The sequence below is a fragment of the Dendropsophus ebraccatus genome, chromosome 4, assembly GCF_027789765.1.
Source record: "Dendropsophus ebraccatus isolate aDenEbr1 chromosome 4, aDenEbr1.pat, whole genome shotgun sequence".
In the NCBI taxonomy this organism is placed as follows: Eukaryota; Metazoa; Chordata; class Amphibia; order Anura; family Hylidae; genus Dendropsophus; species Dendropsophus ebraccatus.
The window spans coordinates 9,813,253-9,837,015 of record NC_091457.1 but is presented as its reverse complement, the minus strand read 5'-3'; the positions used below and the strand labels follow the sequence as shown (position 1 = coordinate 9,837,015).

Below are 23,763 nucleotides of genomic sequence, written 5' to 3'. Positions count from 1 at the left end.
GTTCGGAGAAGGGGTTAATTGTAGGTGGGGCAGATAAGCACCAGGCCGCTGTGTACTCCTGTATTACATAACACTAGAAGTTGCTGCAACCTGCAATTTCTATGCAATTGGCACGAAACAGCTGGAAACTTGGGAGCTTAAAATGTATTTATAGGAATAAACATGAGGTGTTCCGTACGACCCACTCGCTTGGCGTGTAATTAGCCGCTCGCTTTATGATATGATACCGGCGCATTAAGCCTATATTATCCAGTTATCATATACCCTACAGGAGGTACGTCGCCACATGCCACTGACGTATCCAATATCTCAGAATCTTGATATTTTATATATGATATTACTATTATTTGGTAATTATTGATTAGTTGACACTGTACAACTGAAACACGTACAGTTCATTGTGAAGATTTGGACGGTATAGGGATGGGGACCTACCGGCTATGTAGACTTTTGCAACAGAAAATGAAAGTTTTGATTAAAAATGGACTACTGTTTTGTGTATACAGCTCCTATACAGGGCTATGTGTCTCCACGGTAACAGACTACTAACAAGCCCTGCGTAGTCTGATGGTGAAGTCACCTCTTTTCCATCTGCCTCTGAGACAGAGGGAGCAGAGTAACGCGACGTTAGGATCAGACTACACTGGGCTTGTTTGTAGTCTGTAACCATGGAGACACATATCGACTACTGTTTTGTGTATACAACTCCTATACAGGGCTATGTGTCTCCGCGGTAACAGACTACAAAGGAGCCCTACGTAGTCTGGTGGTGAAGTCGTCTCTTTTCCATCTGCCTCTGAGGCAGAGGGAGCAGAGTAACGTGAGGTTAAGATCAGACTACACTGGGCTTGTTTGTAGTTTGTAACCATGGAGACACATATCGACTACCGCTTTGTGTATACAACTCTTATACAAGGCTATGTGTCTCCATGGTAAAAGACTACGAACGAGCCCTGCTTAGTCTGATAATGAAGTCACCTGTTTTCCATCTGCCTCTGAGACAGAGGGAGCAGAGAAAGGTGACATTAGGATCAGACTACACTGGGTTTGATTGTAGTCTGTAACCATGGAGACACATTCATCTCTATAGAAAAGTTGAAGGCCACAGCCCAGTTGATTGGAGAATCTAAAGCCCTGTTATATTTTCATCAGGGAGCTCATTGTGTCTTATGTGAAGATTTGGACGGTATAGGGATCTATAGGGTATGTAGACTTTTGCAATATACGTATTGCTCCAATGATAGAAAATGAAGTTTTTGATTAAAAATCGACTACCGTTTTGGGTATAAAGCTCCTATATAGGGCTATGTGTTTCCACGGTAACAGACTACTAACAGGCCCTGCATAGTCTGATGGTGAAGTCACCTCTTTTCCATCTACCTCTGAGACAGAAGGAGCAGAATAATGCGACGTTAGGATCAGACTACACAGTACTTGTTTGTAGTCTGTAACCATGGAGACACATAGATCTCTATAGAAAAGTTGAAGGCCACAGCCCAGTTGGTTGGAGAATCTAAAGCCCTGTTATATTTTCATCAGGGGTGTTAGCATTAATATTCATAATATTATGAAAAGGTTGCCGGATGCTTTACTAATATTTCTCCTCACGTAGACTGTTGTGGTGGTGGATATGAATAGGAGCCGTGTCCCCTTCTACTTTATTCTGTGGTGCCACCTGCCCGCCGTGCCCTCAGCCTCCTCAGTGACCGGACTTTCCATGATGGATGATAACATGTTATATGGAGCATGGCATGGTCTCCTAGCTGCTGGTACTGTCCACTATGTATAGAGGTCATCATAAGGAGAAGCGATTACTTACCCCCCTACATCCCCCCCATTACCCCCGTTCTTCCCTCCCTAACAATCCTGGTTCTATGTGTCATCAGTGCTGCAGTCCTGGGCAGCCCGTCCCCGTAGTACTGGCAACAAAATGTATGGGAGGACTCTGCATAAACGGGCTGGCCTGCCCACAACCAGACTGCCCCCATAAACGATACAGTGGCACATGACCACATCTTATATATATGTTACTAAGTCATCTTCATCTCCTGCTATGTGCATTAGATCAGTCTTAAAGGGCTTCTCCACATTTAACAATTCCTTGTCTTTCGATCACCAGCGATCAGCTCTAATCTCTACAGCAAGTGTTCAATTTCCCTGCAGCGCCACCATAGGCGAAACTAAGAATTACATGGCACCTAATAAAAACAGGAATAATGCAGGGACGTGCCGGGTCCTCCAGAAAGAGAGACGTTCCACCTAGCTGCTTTCTACTCTGGCTAATAGATGGGGATCCTGCATGTAGGACCTCCCCCCGCTTATTTCATTCAGAATATTCGTAACCAGACAATTTGTTTCTTTTATACTGTATGATTCCATTACTCATCATTTGTCATGTGGACAACCCCTTTAAACTGTGACAATGTCTCTTCTAAGATGTTCCCGCCTCTTCCCCGTTGCCCCGCCCACAAAATTTAAAGGCTCATAAAAAATATTTTTGTAAACAACTTAAAGTATAATATATTCTGCTTTAAACATCTCACCCCTCTGGCACTTGAGGGGTTAAAGGCGCAACTCCAAAGCGGAGCCGTGTTAAAACCCCGCCCACCTACCGTTATGTTTTGATGAGGTAATAAGCGTAAATGCTGTATGAAACTCTCTCGACGCGTTCATGAGTCATGTGACACAGTATCCGGTAGATAAAAATGTAAAAACAGTTCAGAAAAAAGGCAAAAAAAATAAAATAAAAATCACTTGTCGGCATCAATACGTTACAGGATTCTGCGTGACGTCGTTCAACACTGCAGTCAGAAGCAATTTATTATTCGGACCCCCAGAAAAATAGTAAAACTTAAAAACACAAATGTAGTTATCTTCATATAATAATCTCGATACAAACCGATGCGACTGCTTCTATATACAAAAAATTCTGGGAATTTCTTTTTTTTTTTTTTTGGTGAGGATCATCCCGTTTTGTCCTCCGTCAGGTCCCATAGGCGGCAAAATCCTACTGACTTGTCATCGAGGCAGGAAATGCCAGATGAGAAGTGCCACCGCTGATCTTATTCCTTTAAAAGAAATGTTTTCTGTCAGGGTTCAGAGACCCTCCTGAAATTAACCGAGGGGTTATTCCTCTACAGTGCTGGAATTCTGTTTGACAAACAAGCTCAGTACATGGTGGACGAACTGATACTGCTCGCTGGTCTGGATCATTCCTCCCCTACAACAACAAAGAGTGATAGATATGTAAGACAACACCTATAGGTTTTCTATTGTCTATGTTATGTGACGATCCATATCCAAATGTCCTGCAGTATTCCAGTGTTTATACTTATAAGCCTTGCTGTATAACCTGGGACAGGCTTGACAGAGTCATCTCATAGCATTAGAGGGCGGGGTTAGCAGAGTCATCTCATTATCATTAGAGGGCAAAGTCAGCAGAGTCATCTTATTATCATTAGAGGGAGGAGTTAGCAGAGTCATCTCATTATCATTAGAGGGCAAAGTCAGCAGAGTCATCTCATTATCATTAGAGGGCGGTGTCAGCAGTCATCTCCTATCAGAGGGCAGGGTCAGCAGTCATCTCCTATCATTAGAGGGAGGGGTCAGCAGAGTCATCTCATTATCATTAGAGGGAGGAGTGAGCAGAGTCATCTTATTATCATTAGAGGGAGGAGTGAGCAGAGTCATCTTATTATCATTAGAGGGAGGAGTGAGCAGAGTCATCTTATTATCATTAGAGGGAGGAGTGAGCAGAGTCATCTTATTATCATTAGAGGGAGGAGTGAGCAGAGTCATCTTATTATCATTAGAGGGAGGAGTGAGCAGAGTCATCTTATTATCATTAGAGGGAGGAGTTAGCAGAGTCATCTTATTATCATTAGAGGGCAGGGTCAGCAGTCATCTCATTATCATTAGAGGGCGGTGTCAGCAGTCATCTCCTATCAGAGGGCAGGGTCAGCAGTCATCTCCTATCATTAGAGGGAGGGGTCAGCAGTCATCTCATTATTAGTAGAGGGAGGAGTGAGCAGAGTCATCTTATTATCATTAGAGGGAGGAGTTAGCAGAGTCATCTCATTATCTTTAGAGGGCGGGGTCAGCAGAGTCATCTCATTATCATTAGAGGATCTCATTATCTTTAGAGGGCGGGGTCAGCAGAGTCATCTCATTATCATTAGAGGATCTCATTATCTTTAGAGGGCGGGGTCAGCAGAGTCATCTCATTATCATTAGAGGGAGGGGTCAGCAGTCATCTCATTATCTTTAGAGGGAGGGGTCAGCAGAGTCATCTCATTATCATAAGAGACAGATGACAGCCCTCTACTACTTATATATATGGTAGGATAGTAACATTATATACACACAAGGAGTGAGCACTGTATGTAGTCACTGATCCTCAGTCTCTGGGGAGGGGGCAGTCCTCTATCACTTCGGCTATATAAGTCTATGGACACTTTCGGTCCATTATCCCCCATCCATTGCTTCTGCCATTGGGGCAGTTCAGGGATCATGTCTACCACAATGCTCTGCTCTCATGGGAGGGAAGGCATCACCTCTTGGACGTTGCCTCCCACCTCTAGGAGCATGATGGTTTTTCGATGCTATTGTGGGAGGAAATAACAGGAATATTCGGAGACGTTGAGCCGAGTTTTATTAATTGCTATTTTTCTTGGCTCAATCTTTGGCTTCCAAAAATAGCTCAGTCTGTTTTGCAGCTATAAGTGGAACCAATGATTCATTCCCATCCCCGATTATTGTACATTGGCAACGAGTCCCTATTGGAAGTGCCAGCATGATATAGTGTACCTGCTGCCCGTGGGAGGGGGATACAGCCTGGCCTAATCCAGGTCTGCACTGCACCCAGTCCCCAACCCCCCAGGCCGCTGTCTTACCTGTCTAACCTCAGCTGGCAGGTTGTCCTCAGGATGTCCACCATACCCTCGCTCTTCAGCTGCTTACACAGAATTGTGGTGGCAATGAAACAGCCGGTTCTCCCGATCCCCGCACTGCAAGACAGAAGACATCTGTGGTAGGACACCCCCACATGGCCTTTAAGGTTGTAGACAATCCACTTGGTCATCCCTTTAGAACATCTATAAAACTTGCTAAACAGCTCTGGATCTACTATATAGGGACTAGGGATAAGGATATAGGTGGAGATTTATCAAACATGGTGTAAAGTGAAACTGGCTCAGTTGCCCCTAGCAACCAATCAGATTCCACCTTTCATTTTACAAAGAGTCTGTGAGGAATAAAAGGTGAATCTGATTGGTTGCTAGGGGCAACTGGGCCAAGTTTCACTTTACACCAGTTTGATAAATGTCCCCCATAGTGTATATATAATTACGTCACCAAGACTGAGGGTTAAAAGGTCATCTTGGATCCCTGATCTAACCAAAGTAGATCCCAGGCCTTGTCATGGTAAATCCCAGGCCTAGCTACAGTGGATCCCAGGCCTTATCATGATAGATCCGAGACCTTATCTTATTAAATACCAGGCCTAATTATGGTGGATCCCAGACCATATTATGGTGGATCCCAGACCATATTATAGTGGATCCCAGGCCATATTATGGTGGATCCCAGACCTTATCATGATGGATCACAGGCCTTATCATGGTGGATCCCAGAGCATGTTATGGTGGATCCCAGACCATATTATGGTGGATCCCAGGCCATATAATGTAGGATTCCAGACCTTATCATGATGGATCCCAGGCCTTATAATGGTGGATCCCAGGCCTCATCATGGTGGATCCCAGGCCTTATAATGGTGGATCCCAGGCCTCATCATGATGGATCCCAGGCCTCATCATAGTGGATCCCAGGCCTTAGCTTGGTGAATCCCAGGCCTTATTATAAGGGATCCCGGGTCTTATCATAGTGAATCTCAGGCCTTATTATGATGAATCCCTTTCCTTATCATGATGAATCCCAGGCTTTATGATGGTGGATCCCAGGCCTCGTTATGGTGGATCCTAGGCCTTATCATGGTGGATCCCAGGGCTCACCAACCCGATCTCACCTGCAGTGTACAACTATAGGTCCGTTATCATTCTTGGCCCTTTTCACAGCTTCCTCCACATCCTGCACCAGCTTGAGAAGTGCGGGAGCCTGGTCCGGGGTCTTCTGGTCTGGCCATGATGTATACCAAAAATGCTTCAGACTCCTCTCTTCCTCTCCATTCTAGAACATTGGCCAACATTTTAATAAACACAAAGAAAATTTCTCATCACGGTCAAAATATTGTATGCTAGATAGGGTTATAGTGTGTCAGAATATGGAGGATAGCAGACTACTAGTTATAGTAGTAGCATATAGCTCACTAGAATTGTAGAGAGAATTACAGAGAGTGGCCACACAGCAGCATGTCCGGGGAAGGGGCAGGTATGGCACTATGGCTGTCACTATTGGTCACTATAACTGTCATTATTGGGCTCTATAGCTGTCATTATGGGACACAATAGCTGCCATTATTGGGCACTATGGCCATCATTATTGGGCTCTATGATATTATTGGGCACTATGGCTCTCATTATTGGGCACTATGGCTCTCATTATTGGGCACTTTGGCTCTCATTATTGGGTACTATGATATTATTGGGCACTATGATATTATTGGGTACTGTTGCTGCCATTATTGGGCTCTATAGCTGTCATTATTGGGCTCTATGATATTATTGGGCACTATGGCTCTCATTATTGGGCACTATGGCTCTCATTATTGGGCTCTATGATATTATTGGGTACTATGGATCTCATTATTGGGTACTATGGATCTCATTATTGGGCACTTTGGCTCTCATTATTAGGTACTATGATATTATTGGGCACTATGATATTATTGGGTACTGTTGCTGCCATTATTGGGCTCTATAGCTGTCATTATTGGGCACTATGGCTGTCATTATTGGGCATTATGGCTGTCATTATTGGGCTCTATAGCTGTCATTATTGGACACTATAGCTGTTATTATGGGACACAATAGCTGCCATTGTTGGGCACTATGGCCGTCAATAGCTGCCATTGTTGGGCACTATGGCAGTCATTTTTGGGCTCTATGATATTCTTGGACACTATGGCTGTCATTATTGGGCTCTATGATATTATTGGGCACTATGATATTATTGGGCACTATGATATTATTGAGCACTATGATATTATTGAGCACTATGATATTATTGGGTACTATGATATTATTGGGTACTGTTGCTGTAATTATTGGGCACTATGATATTATTGGGCACTATGATATTATTGGGCACTATGATATTATTGAGCACTATGATATTATTGGGTACTGTTGCTGTAATTATTGGGCACTATGATATTATTGGGCACTATGATATTATTGGGTACTGTTGCTGTCATTATTGGGCACTATAGTGCAGACTCTCTGTCTATCATCTCCACTCGTCCTGATGACGGATCTTCCCTCCCAGGTTGGGCTGGAGCAGGCGTCCGCTATTGCTGAACACGGCTCCACTCTTCTCACCTTTAGCGTCATAAGTCGTAATACGTAGTCGTCCTCCTGGATGATGTGATTCACGGTCACCTCTATTTCCTCGTAGACGCCATATTTCTCCGGCCAATACTCCGTGCATTTCTGTGGAGAGGAATCTAAGGTTATACGGGTGGAGCTGGTATACAGAGGATGCATTATAATAGAGATATATGTGGTGTGCCCCCGGAGGTGTTATATCGGAGGGAGGGCCGGTCACTTGCTAGGTGTTGTAGTGTGACACCACTCCGGTGGTGGATGGCCGAGATACAGCCGGACCTTATGTTATCTCGTGACGCCAGTGCCAGGTGGGCACACAGGGGTGATGGCACGCCTGCTTTTAGTGGATAAGGCCGGTTGTACCCTTTTCCCCTGTGGTCGGTGTCCTGCCGGGTTGCTGCCAGGTCCCTTGGGATAATGTGGATGATGTAGTCATGGATAGCCAGAGTAGTGTAATGACCCTGCTGAATAGTAGGACCCACCACCCACAGAAAGGGGAGAATGTCCCAAGGTTGCGGTGTAGATGCTGTGCAGGTGGTGATGAATAATCACAGACTCTGAGATAACATTGAGTTGGTTACTACTTGTGAATGTGCAGCAGGTAATACAGAAGGGCTTCGATATACACTTGACAAGGTTCCAATACAGATTTGAACATAGGACGACCAGATTTGTGCAGTGTAGGAGATAGTTGTGTTGGTAGAGTTGTGCTGAGGTAGAGTAGCAGAGAGGAGGACGCCGTGAGTCTCAACCCATGTATTAGTGTGCTCTGCCGGGACGTTGGAGGATACAATAGAATACTTGTAGAAGAAGAAGAACACTTGTGCCTGTGTATTTTCCCTTGTCTTCACACCACCTTATGCCCACTAGCGTTGGCCGAACCGTACTAATGGGTGACACAGGGCCCAGACCTTGCAACCTGGGTTGAGCAGAATGCTGAGGGTTCCCTGCTGACATGTGCTCAGCGAGATGGAGTTCATAGGCTTACTGCAACTTTGCTCCACCCGGATCAGTTCCTAGCTCTGTGGCTCTATAGTGGGTATTGTCCTGCACTGTGAACTCTCCTTGTCCATGGTGTGGCTTGAGGTTATCTTTTGGCTAGTTCTCTTCTAAGAGGTTTAACACTGCATAGTGCTTTGTGTGGGTACTTGTGCGAAGGTTGGAAACAGTGTGCTGTCTTGCGTCCTATCCATGCGGGACACTGGCTAAGACTGAACTTCGGGGACCTGGCAGAGGGCCAGGGCCTGGACAAGACTGCTGTGGAGAGCTATCTGTGTTGTGTCCTTCCTCCACACCGTCCCGAACAGAAAGCTCTTGCTCCTCCCCCACCCAAGGGACTGACTTCCTCTACAGCGTGTAGGGTGCGCTGTGATTGGGTGAAAAGAGTGCAACAGGAGAAAAGAGAGGAGGTGATAGGAGAGAAGAAAGCAGAAATACTACTGGTCTACAGATTCTGGTACATACAAACACAATAACCCAGGGGCGTAACTACCACTATAGTAGCCATAGCGGCTGCTATGGGGCCCACCGCATCAGGGGGCCCCATGGCCTGCTCCTGCAATACACTGGGCCCCCTGAGCCGTCGTCATTTGCAGCACCGGGTGGCCCTGCTGGTCTCCTGGGTTTTGCAAATGTCCCTTTAACTGCAAGCACTCCTGACCAGAGCTAGCAGTTATGTAGTTATGACTTCACTTGACCGTTTAGTGGTCAGTCGGAGGGGGGGGGGGGGCCCAATCAAAAGTTTGCTATGGGGCCCAGCCATTTCTAGTTACGCCCCTGCAATAACCCTTTGTGATCCTTCAGCTGTGCTGCTTCCATACACCAATACATAATACAGCGACATCTAGTGGTCAACTCTTAATACTACTTTCACCATAATAAGACCACAAAAAGTACAGACTTTTGCGAAGGGTGTATACAATAGTAACACCCTTAGTGGGACACCACATATAAGGATGCGGCCACGGTGGTAGCAGCTGTACCAGGCCCCGACAGCCGACAACACTACTACTACTACTACTACATACGTGTCACTCACCTCATTGACCTCCTCTATGTTGGTGATCATGACTATAATAGGCGAATGCTGCTGCCACACCATCTTCCAGAAATCCCCCACCGTGTTCACGGTCGGTCCCTGAGTTGCAATGTAAACTTTTTCTTCTTCTCCATAACCCTGTGAGACAGAACAGTGGAGGTCACTGCCAATACTATGGGGGCACAGGTTGTTATCACTGGTAGAAACACTTTGTTACTATTACTGTTATGGGGGCGCTGAGGCTGTAACTAATACTGTTATGAGGCACTGAGGCTGTAACTATTACTGTTATAGGGGCGCTGAGGCTGTAACTATTACTGTTATGGGGGCGCTGAGGATGTAACTATTGCTGTTATGGGAGCTCTAAGGCTGTAACTATTACTGTTATGGGGGCGCTGAGGCTGTAACTATTACTGTTATGGGGGCGCTGAGGCTGTTACTATTACTGTTATGGGGCGCTGAGGCTGTTACTATTACTGTTATGGGGGCGCTGAGGCTGTAACTATTACTGTTATGGGGGCGCTGAGGCTGTTACTATTACTGTTATGGGAGCTCTAAGGCTGTAACTATTACTGTTATGGGGGCGCTGAGGCTGTTACTATTACTGTTATGGGGGCGCGGAGGCTGTAACTATTACTGTTATGGGGGCGCTGAGGCTGTAACTATTACTGTTATGGGGGCGCTGAGGCTGTAACTATTACTGTTATGGGGGCGCTGAGGCTATAACTATTACTGTTATGGGGCTCTAAGGCTAAACGGATCTATCATGGTGGAATCTGTTGGAGATCCCAATCTTCTGCTCACCCGTATGTAGTTAGCGTTGATGTACGAGCTCAGAGGGTCGTCCTCCTGGTCTGGTGACGTAAGGCACACTCTGCTGTGAGGGTCTGCAAAACACAACATGTTAGTGCCTGTGTATACCCCCTGCCTGAGCTTTATAGATCTTCTTTCCCGCTTCAGTGTAGTTCCCCTTACTGCTGACAGATGGCAGCGATGAGCAGTCCTATTCCCTTTAAGCAGTAGATCCGTTACTGCAGGAATTATGGAACTTTCTCTGTCTATTCTGATGCATCATGGACCTGCCTGATAAGTGACGGTCAATTATCAATAAGCCTGCTCCTAGCTGCAAAGGTTTATGGGTAACATTAGACGGATAATACACATCCTTTAAAACCGAGGTGAAAGCATAGGGCTACAGGGTCACGGGGTCACGGGTGAAGATGCAATGACCCCAAGGACTCACTTGGGAGGATGGTCTTGTATCGGTTTTTCCGCACAAGCCCCAGGATTTCATATTCTTTCGGATCAACAAAGTTCATAGGGATTTCCTGGAAAAGCAAAATGTTAAATGGTCAAATCTCTATAAAACATGAACCATGGGCATCAAGGGGAGTGTGAGACCTGGTGGGCACTGCTATGGGGTCCTGTAACGTGAACCCCACCCCACCGAACAGATGGAAGTTTTATTGTATATGATCAATGACTTACAAAGAACTCCTTCTGAAGCTCAAAGGAATCCAGGGCCTTCTCATGCAGCTGCTCTGCGGTCAGGACATTGCTGGCGGTTTGCAGGTATTCTCGAGTGGACTGTTCTCTTGGGGACATGATATGGCCATAGGGCTCAGTGCACCCCGGGGTACACATGTCCAGAGTCAGAGACACATTGGAACCCCTCCTGTAGAAACAGATAGATGCTGTACTTCATACTGATCCTTAGTTACATCCTGTACTCCAGAGCTGCACTCACTATTCTGCTGGAAGTGTCTCTGTGTACATACATTACATTACTGATCCTGAGTTACATCCTGTATTATACCCCAGAGCTGCACTCACTATTCTGCTGGTGAGGTCACTGTGTACATACATTACATTACAGATCCTGAGTTCCATCCTGTATTATACTCCGGAGCTGCACTCACTATTTTGCTGGTGGGGTCACTGTGTACATACATTACATTACTGATCCTGAGTTACATCCTGTACTACACCCCAGAGCTGCACTCACTATTCTGCTGGTGGGGTCACTGTGTACATACATTACTGATCCTGTACTGTTACATCCTGTATTATACTCCAGAGCTGCACTCACTGTTCTGCTGGTGGGGTCACTGTGTACATACATTACCGATCCTGTACTGATCCTGAGTTCCATCCTGTATTATACCCCAGAGCTGCACTCACTATTCTGCTGGTGGGGTCACTGTGTACATACATTACATTACAGATCTTGATTGTGTATTATTATTATTTCTTTTAAATCAGATACATTTTTATTTACAGATTGATTGTGTATTATACTTCAGAGCTGCACTCACTATTCCTGAACTATAAGTAGAGATCCTCACCTTTCCTGAAGCCCGACAGGTTTCACGGATAGAGTTCCTATGTCGGTGTCCCCTCTAATATCCATCAAACAGTCAAAGACGGGGGTGTCGGGCACGGGGTCCAGGTCCAGGAATTCCTCCACCTTGTCATCCGTCCATTCGGAGTAGGTGAAGGAGGGCTGGCGGCTGACCGACTGGCGTCTATCCTCCGACAGCACCGGCTCAGTGTGAGACTTCAGGTACCATATCTGGGAATCAGAGGTGGGGGAAGGGGACAAGCTGAGGTTTAGAGAGTTGTGCTCTGTGTGCACTGCCCTATTGTGCTCTGCGCTCTCCTATGTGCACCGCCCTATTGTGCTCGGCGCTCAGCCTTGTAGCTTCTGACTTTTATTCCATTTAGTGACAGCGCTGCAGTGGAACAGTGTGGAAAGAGACCGCGCTCTGGAACAGAACATGGACGCCGGCAGCCCTATTGTTGGCGGAGAGGATCTAAGAGCCGGAGGAGGAAACACATACAAATGGCTCCGCACAATCCACCCTGTCCTCGTCTCCGCTCCCCGCAGCTGGGAACCTGCTCTGTTCTGCTCTAAACACACAGAGCACTTACAGGAGTCTTATGTTATGTGCAGTGAAGGGTTAATAAAGTATAATCACTGTATACAAGTTCTGTTGTCAGTGATAGAGAAAATTCCTGGGTGTATACAGAGGCTATATACCCTGTATACTGATAGTCCTGCTGTCAGCTGAGAAGAGATATAATTGTATCCAGTGTATAATGCTCTGTGAGCTCTACAGCCTGATACATTGTACATAGCTAGTCCTGCTCTCAGCTGTATCCAGTGTATAATGCTCTGTGAGCTCCAGACTGATACATTGTACATAGCTAGTCCTGCTCTCAGCTGTATCCAGTGTAGACAATGCTCTGTGAGCTCCAGACTGATACATTGTACATAGCTAGTCCTGCTCTCAGCTGTAACCAGTGTAGACAATGCTCTGTGAGCTCCAGACTGATACATTGTACATAGCTAGCCCTGCTCTCAGCTGTATCCAGTGTAGACAATGCTCTGTGAGCTCCAGACTGATACATTGTACATAGCTAGTCCTGCTCTCAGTTGTATCCAGTGTAGACAATGCTCTGTGAGCTCCAGACTGATACATTGTACATAGCTAGTCCTGCTCTCAGCGGTATCCAGTGTAGACAATGCTCTGTGAGCTCCAGACTGATACATTGTACATAGCTAGTCCTGCTCTCAGCTGTATCCAGTGTAGACAATACTCTGTGAGCTCCAGACTGATACATTGTACATAGCTAGTCCTGCTCTCAGCGGTATCCAGTGTAGACAATGCTCTGTGAGCTCTACAGACTGATACATTGTACATAGCTAGTCCTGCTCTCAGTATCCAGTGTAGACAATGCTCTGTGAGCTCCAGACTGATACATTGTACATAGCTAGTCCTGCTCTCAGCTGTATCCAGTGTAGACAATGCTCTGTGAGCTCCAGACTGATACATTGTACATAGCTAGTCCTGTCCTCAGCTCTATCCAGTGTCGACAATGCTCTGTGAGCTCCAGACTGATACATTGTACATGGCTAGTCCTGCTCTCAGCTGTATCCAGTGTAGACAATGCTTTGTGAGCTCCCTCCAGACTGATACATTGTACATAGCTAGTCCTGCTCTCAGTTGTATCCAGTGTAGACAATGCTCTGTGAGCTCCAGACTGATACATTGTACATAGCTAGTCCTGCTCTCAGCTGTATCCAGTGTAGACAATGCTCTGTGAGCTCCAGACTGATACATTGTACATAGCTAGCCCTGCTCTCAGCTGTATCCAGTGTAGACAATGCTCTGTGAGCTCCAGACTGATACATTGTACCTAGCTAGTCCTGCTCTCAGTATCCAGTGTAGACAATGCTCTGTGAGCTCCAGACTGATACATTGTACATAGCTAGCCCTGCTCTCAGCTGTATCCAGTGTAGACAATGCTCTGTGAGCTCTAAAACCTGATACACTGTATATAGGTGCCTGACAGGAATATATTTTGTTTCACCTGATCTGTATCCGGTCAGTACACCATAATCTCTTTACGTACCATGGTGCCAACCAGAGCCACGACAAAGAAAGCGATCACCAGGAGAGAGCCGGGCACCTCCACCGCCCACAATCCACTCTGCAGGGTGGTCAAATCCTACAGGAAGAAGATGCATAGTGTCACACAGAGAAGATGTTACACAATCACAATCTCATCGCTTCCACTGTTATCTCCCTGGACACCCCGCTCCTTCTACTATATCACTCTCGGTCTGTACCCTCCCACAATGCCCGCACACTCCTCCTGAAACCCTCTGTGCTGCTGGACATCCCGCTCCTCTCGCTCTATAACTCTTAGTCTGTACCCTCCCACATGGCCAGCAAACTCCTCCTGAAACCCTCTGTGCTGCTGGACACCCCGCTCCTTCTACTATATCACTCTCGGTCTGTACCCTCCCACAATGCCCGCACACTCCTCCTGAAACCCTCTGTGCTGCTGGACATCCCGCTCCTCTCGCTCTATAACTCTTAGTCTGTACCCTCCCACATGGCCAGCAAACTCCTCCTGAAACCCTCTGTGCTGCTGGACACCCCGCTCCTTCTACTATATCACTCTCGGTCTGTACCCTCCCACAAGGCCCGCACACTCCTCCTGAAACCCTCTGTGCTGCTGGACACCCCGCTCCTTCTACTATATCACTCTCGGTCTGTACCCTCCCACAAGGCCCGCACACCCCTCCTGAAACCCTCTGTGCTGCTGGACACCCCGCTCCTTCTACTATATCACTCTCGGTCTGTACCCTCCCACAAGGCCCGCACACTCCTCCTGAAATCCTCTGTGCTGCTGGACACCCCGCTCCTTCTACTATATCACTCTCGGTCTGTACCCTCCCACAAGGCCTGCACACTCCTCCTGAAACCCTCTGTGCTGCTGGACACCCCGCTCCTCTCACTCTATAACTCTTAGTCTCTCTTAGTCACTCCGACATTCATAACATGCTCACCTTTATATAAATGTCCCCTTTAAATAGCTATATCCCTAATAGTGGAGTTCCCCTTTAAATGCATTCTATAGATAGATTGTATGAGTCATTTCATGAATATATTAGCCTGGTATGATAATCCCCTCCAGGCTGACCAGCGGATGGCATCACCCTGGGCACAGGGTGGGCGCCTCCAGATCAATCCCACTAATCAGAGCCTATGACTCAGGGCCTGATCATATTCGGCTCCTGGGCCGGCGTGCAGGCTCCAGATGGTCTGTATGAAAGTCTCATTTAGGATCCATCTGGAGGATGAGGAGGTTTACAATCCGTCGCTGCTATTGCATTAAGGAAACGCTCCGGTGTTACCGCTACCACGGTCCTCTAACCCACCGCAAACCCAATTACTCTGGGAAATAAGCTGATGCCATCCATCACTGTCATTTCACTGAAGACCGGGCAGAAGTGCAGTGCTGGGGGCAGTGACACTGTGGTAGTGGGCTGTACTGACACTGTGGTAGTGGGCTGTACTGACACTGTGGTAGTGGGCTGTAGTGACACTGTGGTAGTGGGTTGTAGTGACACTGTGGTAGTGGGCTGTACTGACACTGTGGTAGTGGGCTGTACTGACACTGTTGTAGTGGGCTGTAGTGACACTGTGGTAGTGGGTTGTAGTGACACTGTGGTAGTGGGCTGTACTGACACTGTGGTAGTGGGCTGTACTGACACTGTGGTAGTGGGCTGTAGTGACACTGTGGTAGTGGGCTGTAGTGACACTGTGGTAGTGGGCTGTAGTGACACTGTGGTAGTGGGCTGTAGTGACACTGTGGTAGTGGGCTGTAGTGACACTGTGGTAGTGGGCTGTAGTGACACTGTGGTAGTGGGCTGTAGTGACACTGTGGTAGTGGGCTGTAGTGACACTGGTAGTGGGGCGGTATATATTATCTGGGCACTGTATACAGTATATAGGGGCTGTATATATTATCTGGGCACTGTATACAGTATATAGGGGCTGTATATATTATCTGGGCACTGTATACAGTATATAGGGGCTGTATATATTATCTGAGCACTGTATACAGTATATAGGGGCTGTATATATTATCTGGGCACTGTATACAGTATATAGGGGCTGTATGTATTATCTGAGCACTGTATACAGTATATAGGGGCGGTATATATTATCTGGGCAATGTATACAGTATATGGGGGCTGTATGTATTATCTGAGCACTGTATACAGTATATAGGGGCGGTATATATTATCTGGGCAATGTATACAGTATATAGGGACTGTATATATTATCTGAGCACTGTATACAGTATATAGGGGCGGTATATATTATCTGGGCACTGTATACAGTATATAGGGGCTGTATATATTATCTGAGCACTGTATACAGTATATAGGGACTGTATATATTATCTGAGCACTGTATACAGTATATAGGGGCTGTATATATTATCTGGGCACTGTATACAGTATATAGGGGCGGTATATATTATCTGGGCACTGTATACAGTATATAGGGGCTGTATATATTATCTGGGCACTGTATACAGTATATAGGAGCTGTATGTATTATCTGGGCACTGTATACAGTATATAGGGGCGGTATATATTATCTGGGCACTGTATACAGTATATAGGGGCTGTATGTATTATCTGGGCACTGTATACAGTATATAGGGGCGGTATATATTATCTGAGCACTGTATACAGTATATAGGGGCAGTATATATTATCTGGGCACTGTATACAGTATATAGGGGCTGTATATATTATCTGGGCACTGTATACAGTATATGGGGGCTGTATATATTATCTGGGCACTGTATACAGTATATGGGTGCTATATGCATTATCTGGGCACTGTATACAGTATATAGGGGCTGTATATATTATCTGGGCACTGTATACAGTATATGGGGGCTGTATATATTATCTGGGCACTGTATACAGTATATAGGGGCTGTATATATTATCTGGGCACTGTATACAGTATATAGGGGCTGTATATATTATCTGGGCACTGTATACAGTATATAGGGGCTGTATATATTATCTGGGCACTGTATACAGTATATGGGTGCTATATGCATTATCTGGGCACTGTATACAGTATATAGGGGCTGTATGTATTATCTGGGCACTGTATACAGTATATAGGGGCGGTATATATTATCTGGGCACTGTATACAGTAAATGGGGGCTGTATGTATTATCTGGGCACTGTATACAGTATATGGGGGCTGTATATATTATCTGGGCACTGTATACAGTATATAGGTGCTGTATATATTATCTGAGCACTGTATACAGTATATAGGGGCTGTATGTATTATCTGGGCACTGTATACAGTATATAGGGGCTGTATATATTATCTGGGCACTGTATACAGTATATAGGGGCTGTATGTATTATCTGGGCACTGTATACAGTATATAGGGGCGGTATATATTATCTGGGCACTGTATACAGTATATGGGTGTTATATGCATTATCTGGGCACTGTATACAGTTTATAGGGCTGTATATATTATCTGGGCACTGTATACAGTATATAGGGGCTGTATATATTATCTGGGCACTGTATACAGTATATAGGGGCGCAGGGCCGATTCAAGGGTTTCTGCCGCCTGAGGCAAACCTCAGGCGGCCGCCCCGAGTGATAGCCGGCATCCCCCCGGACCCCCCGCACAATCCCCCCGTCCCCCCGCCGCCGCCGCCGCCATCCACTCACCTGTCCCACACCGCAGCCGGCCCGCGCTCTCCGATGTCTCCACTTCCCGTCAGGTCCCGCTATATCACCCTGCAGCTGTCACGGACCTCCAGGCTGTGGTGAGTGAGTGGGGTGATCGGGTCGCGCAGGGCGGCCCCGTGCGAGACGATCACCCCAGCGCGTCCCCCACCGACCCCGGGCACTCACCACAGCCTGGAGGTCCGTGACAGCTGCAGAGTGACGTCGCGGGACCAGACAGGATGTGGAGAGCGCGGGCGACGGGACAGGTGAGCGGCCGCTGTCATTTTTGTTAAGTGATACTTAACAAAAATGACAGCAGGGGGGACATAATGCCGCCCCCTGCCGGACCGCAAATTCTGCCGCCTGAGGCGGAAGGCTCATTCCGCCTCATGGCAGAAGCGGGCCTGTAGGGGCGGTATATATTATCTGGGCACTGTATACAGTATATGGGTGCTATATGCATTATCTGGGCACTGTATACAGTATATAGGGGCTGTATATATTATCTGGGCACTGTATACAGTATATGGGGGCTGTATATATTATCTGGGCACTGTATACAGTATATAGGGGCTGTATATATTATCTGGGCACTGTATACAGTATATAGGGGCTGTATATATTATCTGGGCACTGTATACAGTATATAGGGGCTGTATATATTATCTGGGCACTGTATACAGTATATGGGGGCGGTATATATTATCTGGGCACTGTATACAGTATATGGGGGCTGTATGTATTATCTGGGCACTGTATACAGTATATGGGTGCTATATGCATTATCTGGGCACTGTATACAGTATATAGGGGCTGTATATATTATCTGGGCACTGTATACAGTATATAGGGGCTGTATATATTATCTGGGCACTGTATACAGTATATAGGGGCTGTATATATTATCTGGGCACTGTATACAGTATATAGGGGCTGTATGTATTATCTGGGCACTGTATACAGTATATAGGGGCTGTATATATTATCTGGGCACTGTATACAGTATATGGGTGCTATATGCATTATCTGGGCACTGTATACAGTATATAGGGGCTGTATGTATTATCTGGGCACTGTATACAGTATATAGGGGCTGTATATATTATCTGGGCACTGTATACAGTATATAGGGGCTGTATATATTATCTGGGCACTGTATACAGTATATGGGGGCTGTATATATTATCTGGGCAATGTATACAGTATATGGGTGCTATATGCATTATCTGGGCACTGTATACAGTATATAGGGGCTGTATGTATTATCTGGGCACTGTATATAGTATATAGGGGCTGTATATATTATCTGGGCACTGTATACAGTATATAGGGGCGGTATATATTATCTGGGCACTGTATACAGTATATGGGGGCTGTATATATTATCTGGGCACTGTATACAGTATATAGGGGTGGTATATATTATCTAGGCACTGTAAACAGTATATAGGGGCGGTATATATTATCTGGGCACTGTATACAGTATATGGGGGCTGTATATATTATCTGGGCACTGTATACAGTATATAGGGGTGGTATATATTATCTGGGCACTGTAAACAGTATATAGGGGCGGTATATATTATCTGGGCACTGTATACAGTATATAGGGGCGGTATATATTATCTGGGCACTGTATACAGTAAATGGGGGCTGTATGTATTATCTGGGCACTGTATACAGTATATGGGGGCTGTATATATTATCTGGGCACTGTATACAGTATATAGGTGCTGTATATATTATCTGAGCACTGTATACAGTATATAGGGGCGGTATATATTATCTGGGCACTGTATACAGTATATAGGGGCTGTATATATTATCTGAGCACTGTATACAGTATATAGGGACTGTATATATTATCTGGGAACTGTATACAGTATATAGGGGCTGTATATATTATCTGAGCACTGTATACAGTATATAGGGGCGGTATATATTATCTAGGCACTGTATACAGTATATAGGGGCGGTATATATTATCTGGGCACTGTATACAGTATATAGGGGCTGTATATATTATCTGGGCACTGTATACAGTATATAGGGGCGGTATATATTATCTGGGAACTGTATACAGTATATAGGGGCTGTATGTATTATCTGGGCACTGTATACAGTATATAGGGGCGGTATATATTATCTGAGCACTGTATACAGTATATAGGGGCTGTATATATTATCTGGGCACTGTATACAGTATATAGGGGCTGTATGTATTATCTGGGCACTGTGTACAGTATATAGGGGCGGTATATATTATCTGGGCACTGTATACAGTATATAGGGGCGGTATATATTATCTGAGCACTGTATACAGTATATAGGGGCGATATATATTATCTGGGCACTGTATACAGTAAGTGAGTGCAGTATATATTATCTGGGAATTGTTAACCCATTGAGGATTTGCACAGTAGAGGTATATACCGCCATATATACTCACCAATATCTGGGAGAGGACGAGAAGGCAGATGCTGCCCCCGATGGTCAGGATGTTCCACAGGGCGGCCCAGCTGTACTGAGGGTCTCGCTCCACGTCCGGCGACTGATCCATCCCAACCTGCGGATTGTGCTGCTCATCTGCATCGTCCAGGGAGCCCATGTCTGCGGGGGGGCGCCTGTCATGGACCGACCTGGACGGATAGAGCGCAAAAAGAAATGTTGTCAAAAATTCTCATGTCATGGGTTTAGATACAACCCTGTATCAAACATTAGTGACGTAGATACCGTAGATAGTTTTATATATGTGGTGTCCCACCGCGGGTGTTGCTATCCTTCACACCCCTCGTAAACGTCTGTACTTGTTTGTGGTCTTGTTGCAGCTACCGCATTACCAGAGATGACCACTAGATGTCGTTGTATTGTATTACCAAGGTCTAGAAGCTGCACAGCTGAAGTGTCCTAAAGGGTTATTGTTTATGTAAGTCCCAGATTCTATTAACCAGTAGGATTGCTCCTTTCTTCTGTCCTATCACGTCTCTTCTTTCTCTTTTGCACTCTTTCCACCCAACCACAGCGCATCTTACATGCTGGTTAGGAAGTTAGTCCCTTGGGTGAAGGAGGAGTCTTTGGTGAAGAAAGGACACAGCTCGGATAGCTCTCAACCGTGGTTCTACCTGGTCCCTGACCCTCTGCCAGGTCCCCTCTACAAGTGAAGTCTTATTCGAAAAACTGATTCGGATGGAGCAAAGTTACTAAAGGTCTATGAACTCCATCTCGCAGCGCGGGTGTACTTAGGAAATCCTAACCATTCCGCTTATCCCAGGCACTAGCGTCATGACAAAGTCCTAAGGTCCGCCTGTATCTCGGCCATCCACCCCAAGTAGTGGCGTCACACCGGGAACACCACGTATACAGCACTATGTCACCCATTTTAGGATTGGATACACAATGTCAGATTACATGGGAAACAGTGATCCGTTTGGCAGTATCACACCTGATAGGCTTAGATACAGACGCTCAGACGAAAATATAACATACAAAACTAAATAATTGGCTCCTCAGACACCTATAGGCTTAGATACACCAGCTGGCTGCCCCGGAGATGATGGTATAATGTGGCTACCTATAGGCTTAGATACACCAGCTGGCTGCTCCCGGAGATGATGGTATAATGTGGGCACCTATAGGCTTAGATACACCAGCTGGCTGCCCCCGGAGATGATGGTATAGTGTGGCTACCTATAGGCTTAGATACACCAGCTGGCTGCTCCCGGAGATGATGGTATAGTGTGGATACCTATAGGCTTAGATACACCAGCTGGCTGCTACCGGAGATGATGGTATAATGTGGCTACCTATAGGCTTAGATACACCAGCTGGCTGCTACCGGAGATGATGGTATAATGTGGGTACCTATAGGCTTAGATACACCAGCTGGCTGCTCCCGGAGATGATGGTATAATGTGGGTACCTATAGGCTTAGATACACCAGCTGGCTGCTCCTGGAGATGATGGTATAATGTGGGCACCTATAGGCTTAGATACACCAGCTGGCTGCTCCCGGAGATGATGGAATAGTGTGGGCACCTATAGGCTTAGATACACCAGCTGGCTGCCCCCGGAGATGATGGTATAGTGTGGGACCTATAGGCTTAGATACACCAGCTGGCTGCCCCCGGAGATGATGGTATAGTGTGGCTACCTATAGGCTTAGATACACCAGCTGGCTGCCCCGGAGATGATGGTATAATGTGGGCACCTATAGGCTTAGATACACCAGCTGGCTGCTCCCGGAGATGATGGTATAGTGTGGCTACCTATAGGCTTAGATACACCAGCTGGCTGCTCCCGGAGATGATGGTATAGTGTGGCTACCTATAGGCTTAGATACACCAGCTGGCTGCTCCCGGAGATGATGGTATAGTGTGGATACCTATAGGCTTAGATACACCAGCTGGCTGCTACCGGAGATGATGGTATAATGTGGCTACCTATAGGCTTAGATACACCAGCTGGCTGCTACCGGAGATGATGGTATAATGTGGGTACCTATAGGCTTAGATACACCAGCTGGCTGCTCCCGGAGATGATGGTATAATGTGGGTACCTATAGGCTTAGATACACCAGCTGGCTGCTCCTGGAGATGATGGTATAATGTGGGCACCTATAGGCTTAGATACACCAGCTGGCTGCTCCTGGAGATGATGGAATAGTGTGGGCACCTATAGGCTTAGATACACCAGCTGGCTGCCCCGGAGATGATGGTATAATGTGGCTACCTATAGGCTTAGATACACCAGCTGGCTGCTCCCGGAGATGATGGTATAATGTGGGCACCTATAGGCTTAGATACACCAGCTGGCTGCCCCCGGAGATGATGGTATAGTGTGGCTACCTATAGGCTTAGATACACCAGCTGGCTGCTCCCGGAGATGATGGTATAGTGTGGATACCTATAGGCTTAGATACACCAGCTGGCTGCTACCGGAGATGATGGTATAATGTGGCTACCTATAGGCTTAGATACACCAGCTGGCTGCTACCGGAGATGATGGTATAATGTGGGTACCTATAGGCTTAGATACACCAGCTGGCTGCTCCCGGAGATGATGGTATAATGTGGGTACCTATAGGCTTAGATACACCAGCTGGCTGCTCCTGGAGATGATGGTATAATGTGGGCACCTATAGGCTTAGATACACCAGCTGGCTGCTCCCGGAGATGATGGAATAGTGTGGGCACCTATAGGCTTAGATACACCAGCTGGCTGCCCCCGGAGATGATGGTATAGTGTGGGACCTATAGGCTTAGATACACCAGCTGGCTGCCCCTGGAGATGATGGTATAATGTGGGTACCTATAGGCTTAGATACAACAGCTGGCTGCCCCCGGAGATGATGGTATAATGTGGGCACCTATAGGCTTAGATACACCAGCTGTCTGCCCTCGGAGATGATGGTATAGTGTGGGCACCTATAGGCTTAGATACACCAGCTGGTGATGAGGGTATAATACCGCCACCTATGTGCTGTGTGAGGAGATGCGGGGAGGCTGGGGGGAGGGTGGGGGGGTGACGCTGCCGAAAGAAATAGATGGACTAAAATAGCTGTTCTTCTCCCCCGGCGGCTCCCACAGCGCTGCTCACATATCTGTCTAATTGCTCTCACAGAGCACGGCTGAGCCCGCTGCCATCCCCTGTGTGCCCGTGACTCACACCTACAGAGCCTGGACATGTGTGTAGTCTCTGCCTGGAACATACCGTGTGGGCTGAGAGGAAAGAGCAGCCGCTAGAGCTGCTCCATCTGACTGCACACCAGCATACCGCCAGATCATACACAGCCCTAACTACATAGCCTGCCGCTATAACATAAGCATCTCCAGTATATAGTGATCACTACAGAGCCTGCTGCTATGACATAAGCATCTCCAGTATATATAGATGACTACAGAGCCTGCCGCTATAACAAAGCATCTCCAATATATACAGATGACTACAGAGCCTGCCGCTATAACATAAGCATCTCCAGTATATAGTGATCACTACAAAGCCTGCCGCTATAACATAGGCATTGCCTGTATATACTGATCACTACATAGCCTGCCGCTATAACATGAGAATCTACAGTATATACTGATCACTACATAGCCTGCCGCTATAACATAAGCATCACCTGTATATACTGATCACTAC

General features: G+C 46.4%; 1 protein-coding gene across 2 annotated transcripts in view; it reads right to left on the bottom strand.

The window, feature by feature from the left end:
- Nucleotides 1-2,413: 2,413 nt before the first annotated feature.
- Nucleotides 2,414-23,763, bottom strand: part of PTPN5 (protein tyrosine phosphatase non-receptor type 5) — a 63,413-nt gene continuing 42,063 nt past the window's right edge. For both annotated transcript variants that reach the window (XM_069968062.1, XM_069968063.1), the window contains exons 3-13: nt 20,072-20,261; nt 13,957-14,052; nt 11,886-12,112; nt 11,029-11,215; nt 10,784-10,868; nt 10,345-10,427; nt 9,541-9,678; nt 7,497-7,607; nt 6,026-6,186; nt 4,893-5,006; nt 2,414-3,220 (exon numbers count right to left, since the gene is read on the bottom strand). In XM_069968062.1, coding sequence (XP_069824163.1) covers nt 3,127-3,220; nt 4,893-5,006; nt 6,026-6,186; nt 7,497-7,607; nt 9,541-9,678; nt 10,345-10,427; nt 10,784-10,868; nt 11,029-11,215; nt 11,886-12,112; nt 13,957-14,052; nt 20,072-20,230 — 1,455 coding nt within the window. In that variant the 5' untranslated portion in view covers nt 20,231-20,261 and the 3' untranslated portion in view covers nt 2,414-3,126. The remainder of the gene's footprint in view (nt 3,221-4,892; nt 5,007-6,025; nt 6,187-7,496; nt 7,608-9,540; nt 9,679-10,344; nt 10,428-10,783; nt 10,869-11,028; nt 11,216-11,885; nt 12,113-13,956; nt 14,053-20,071; nt 20,262-23,763) is intronic.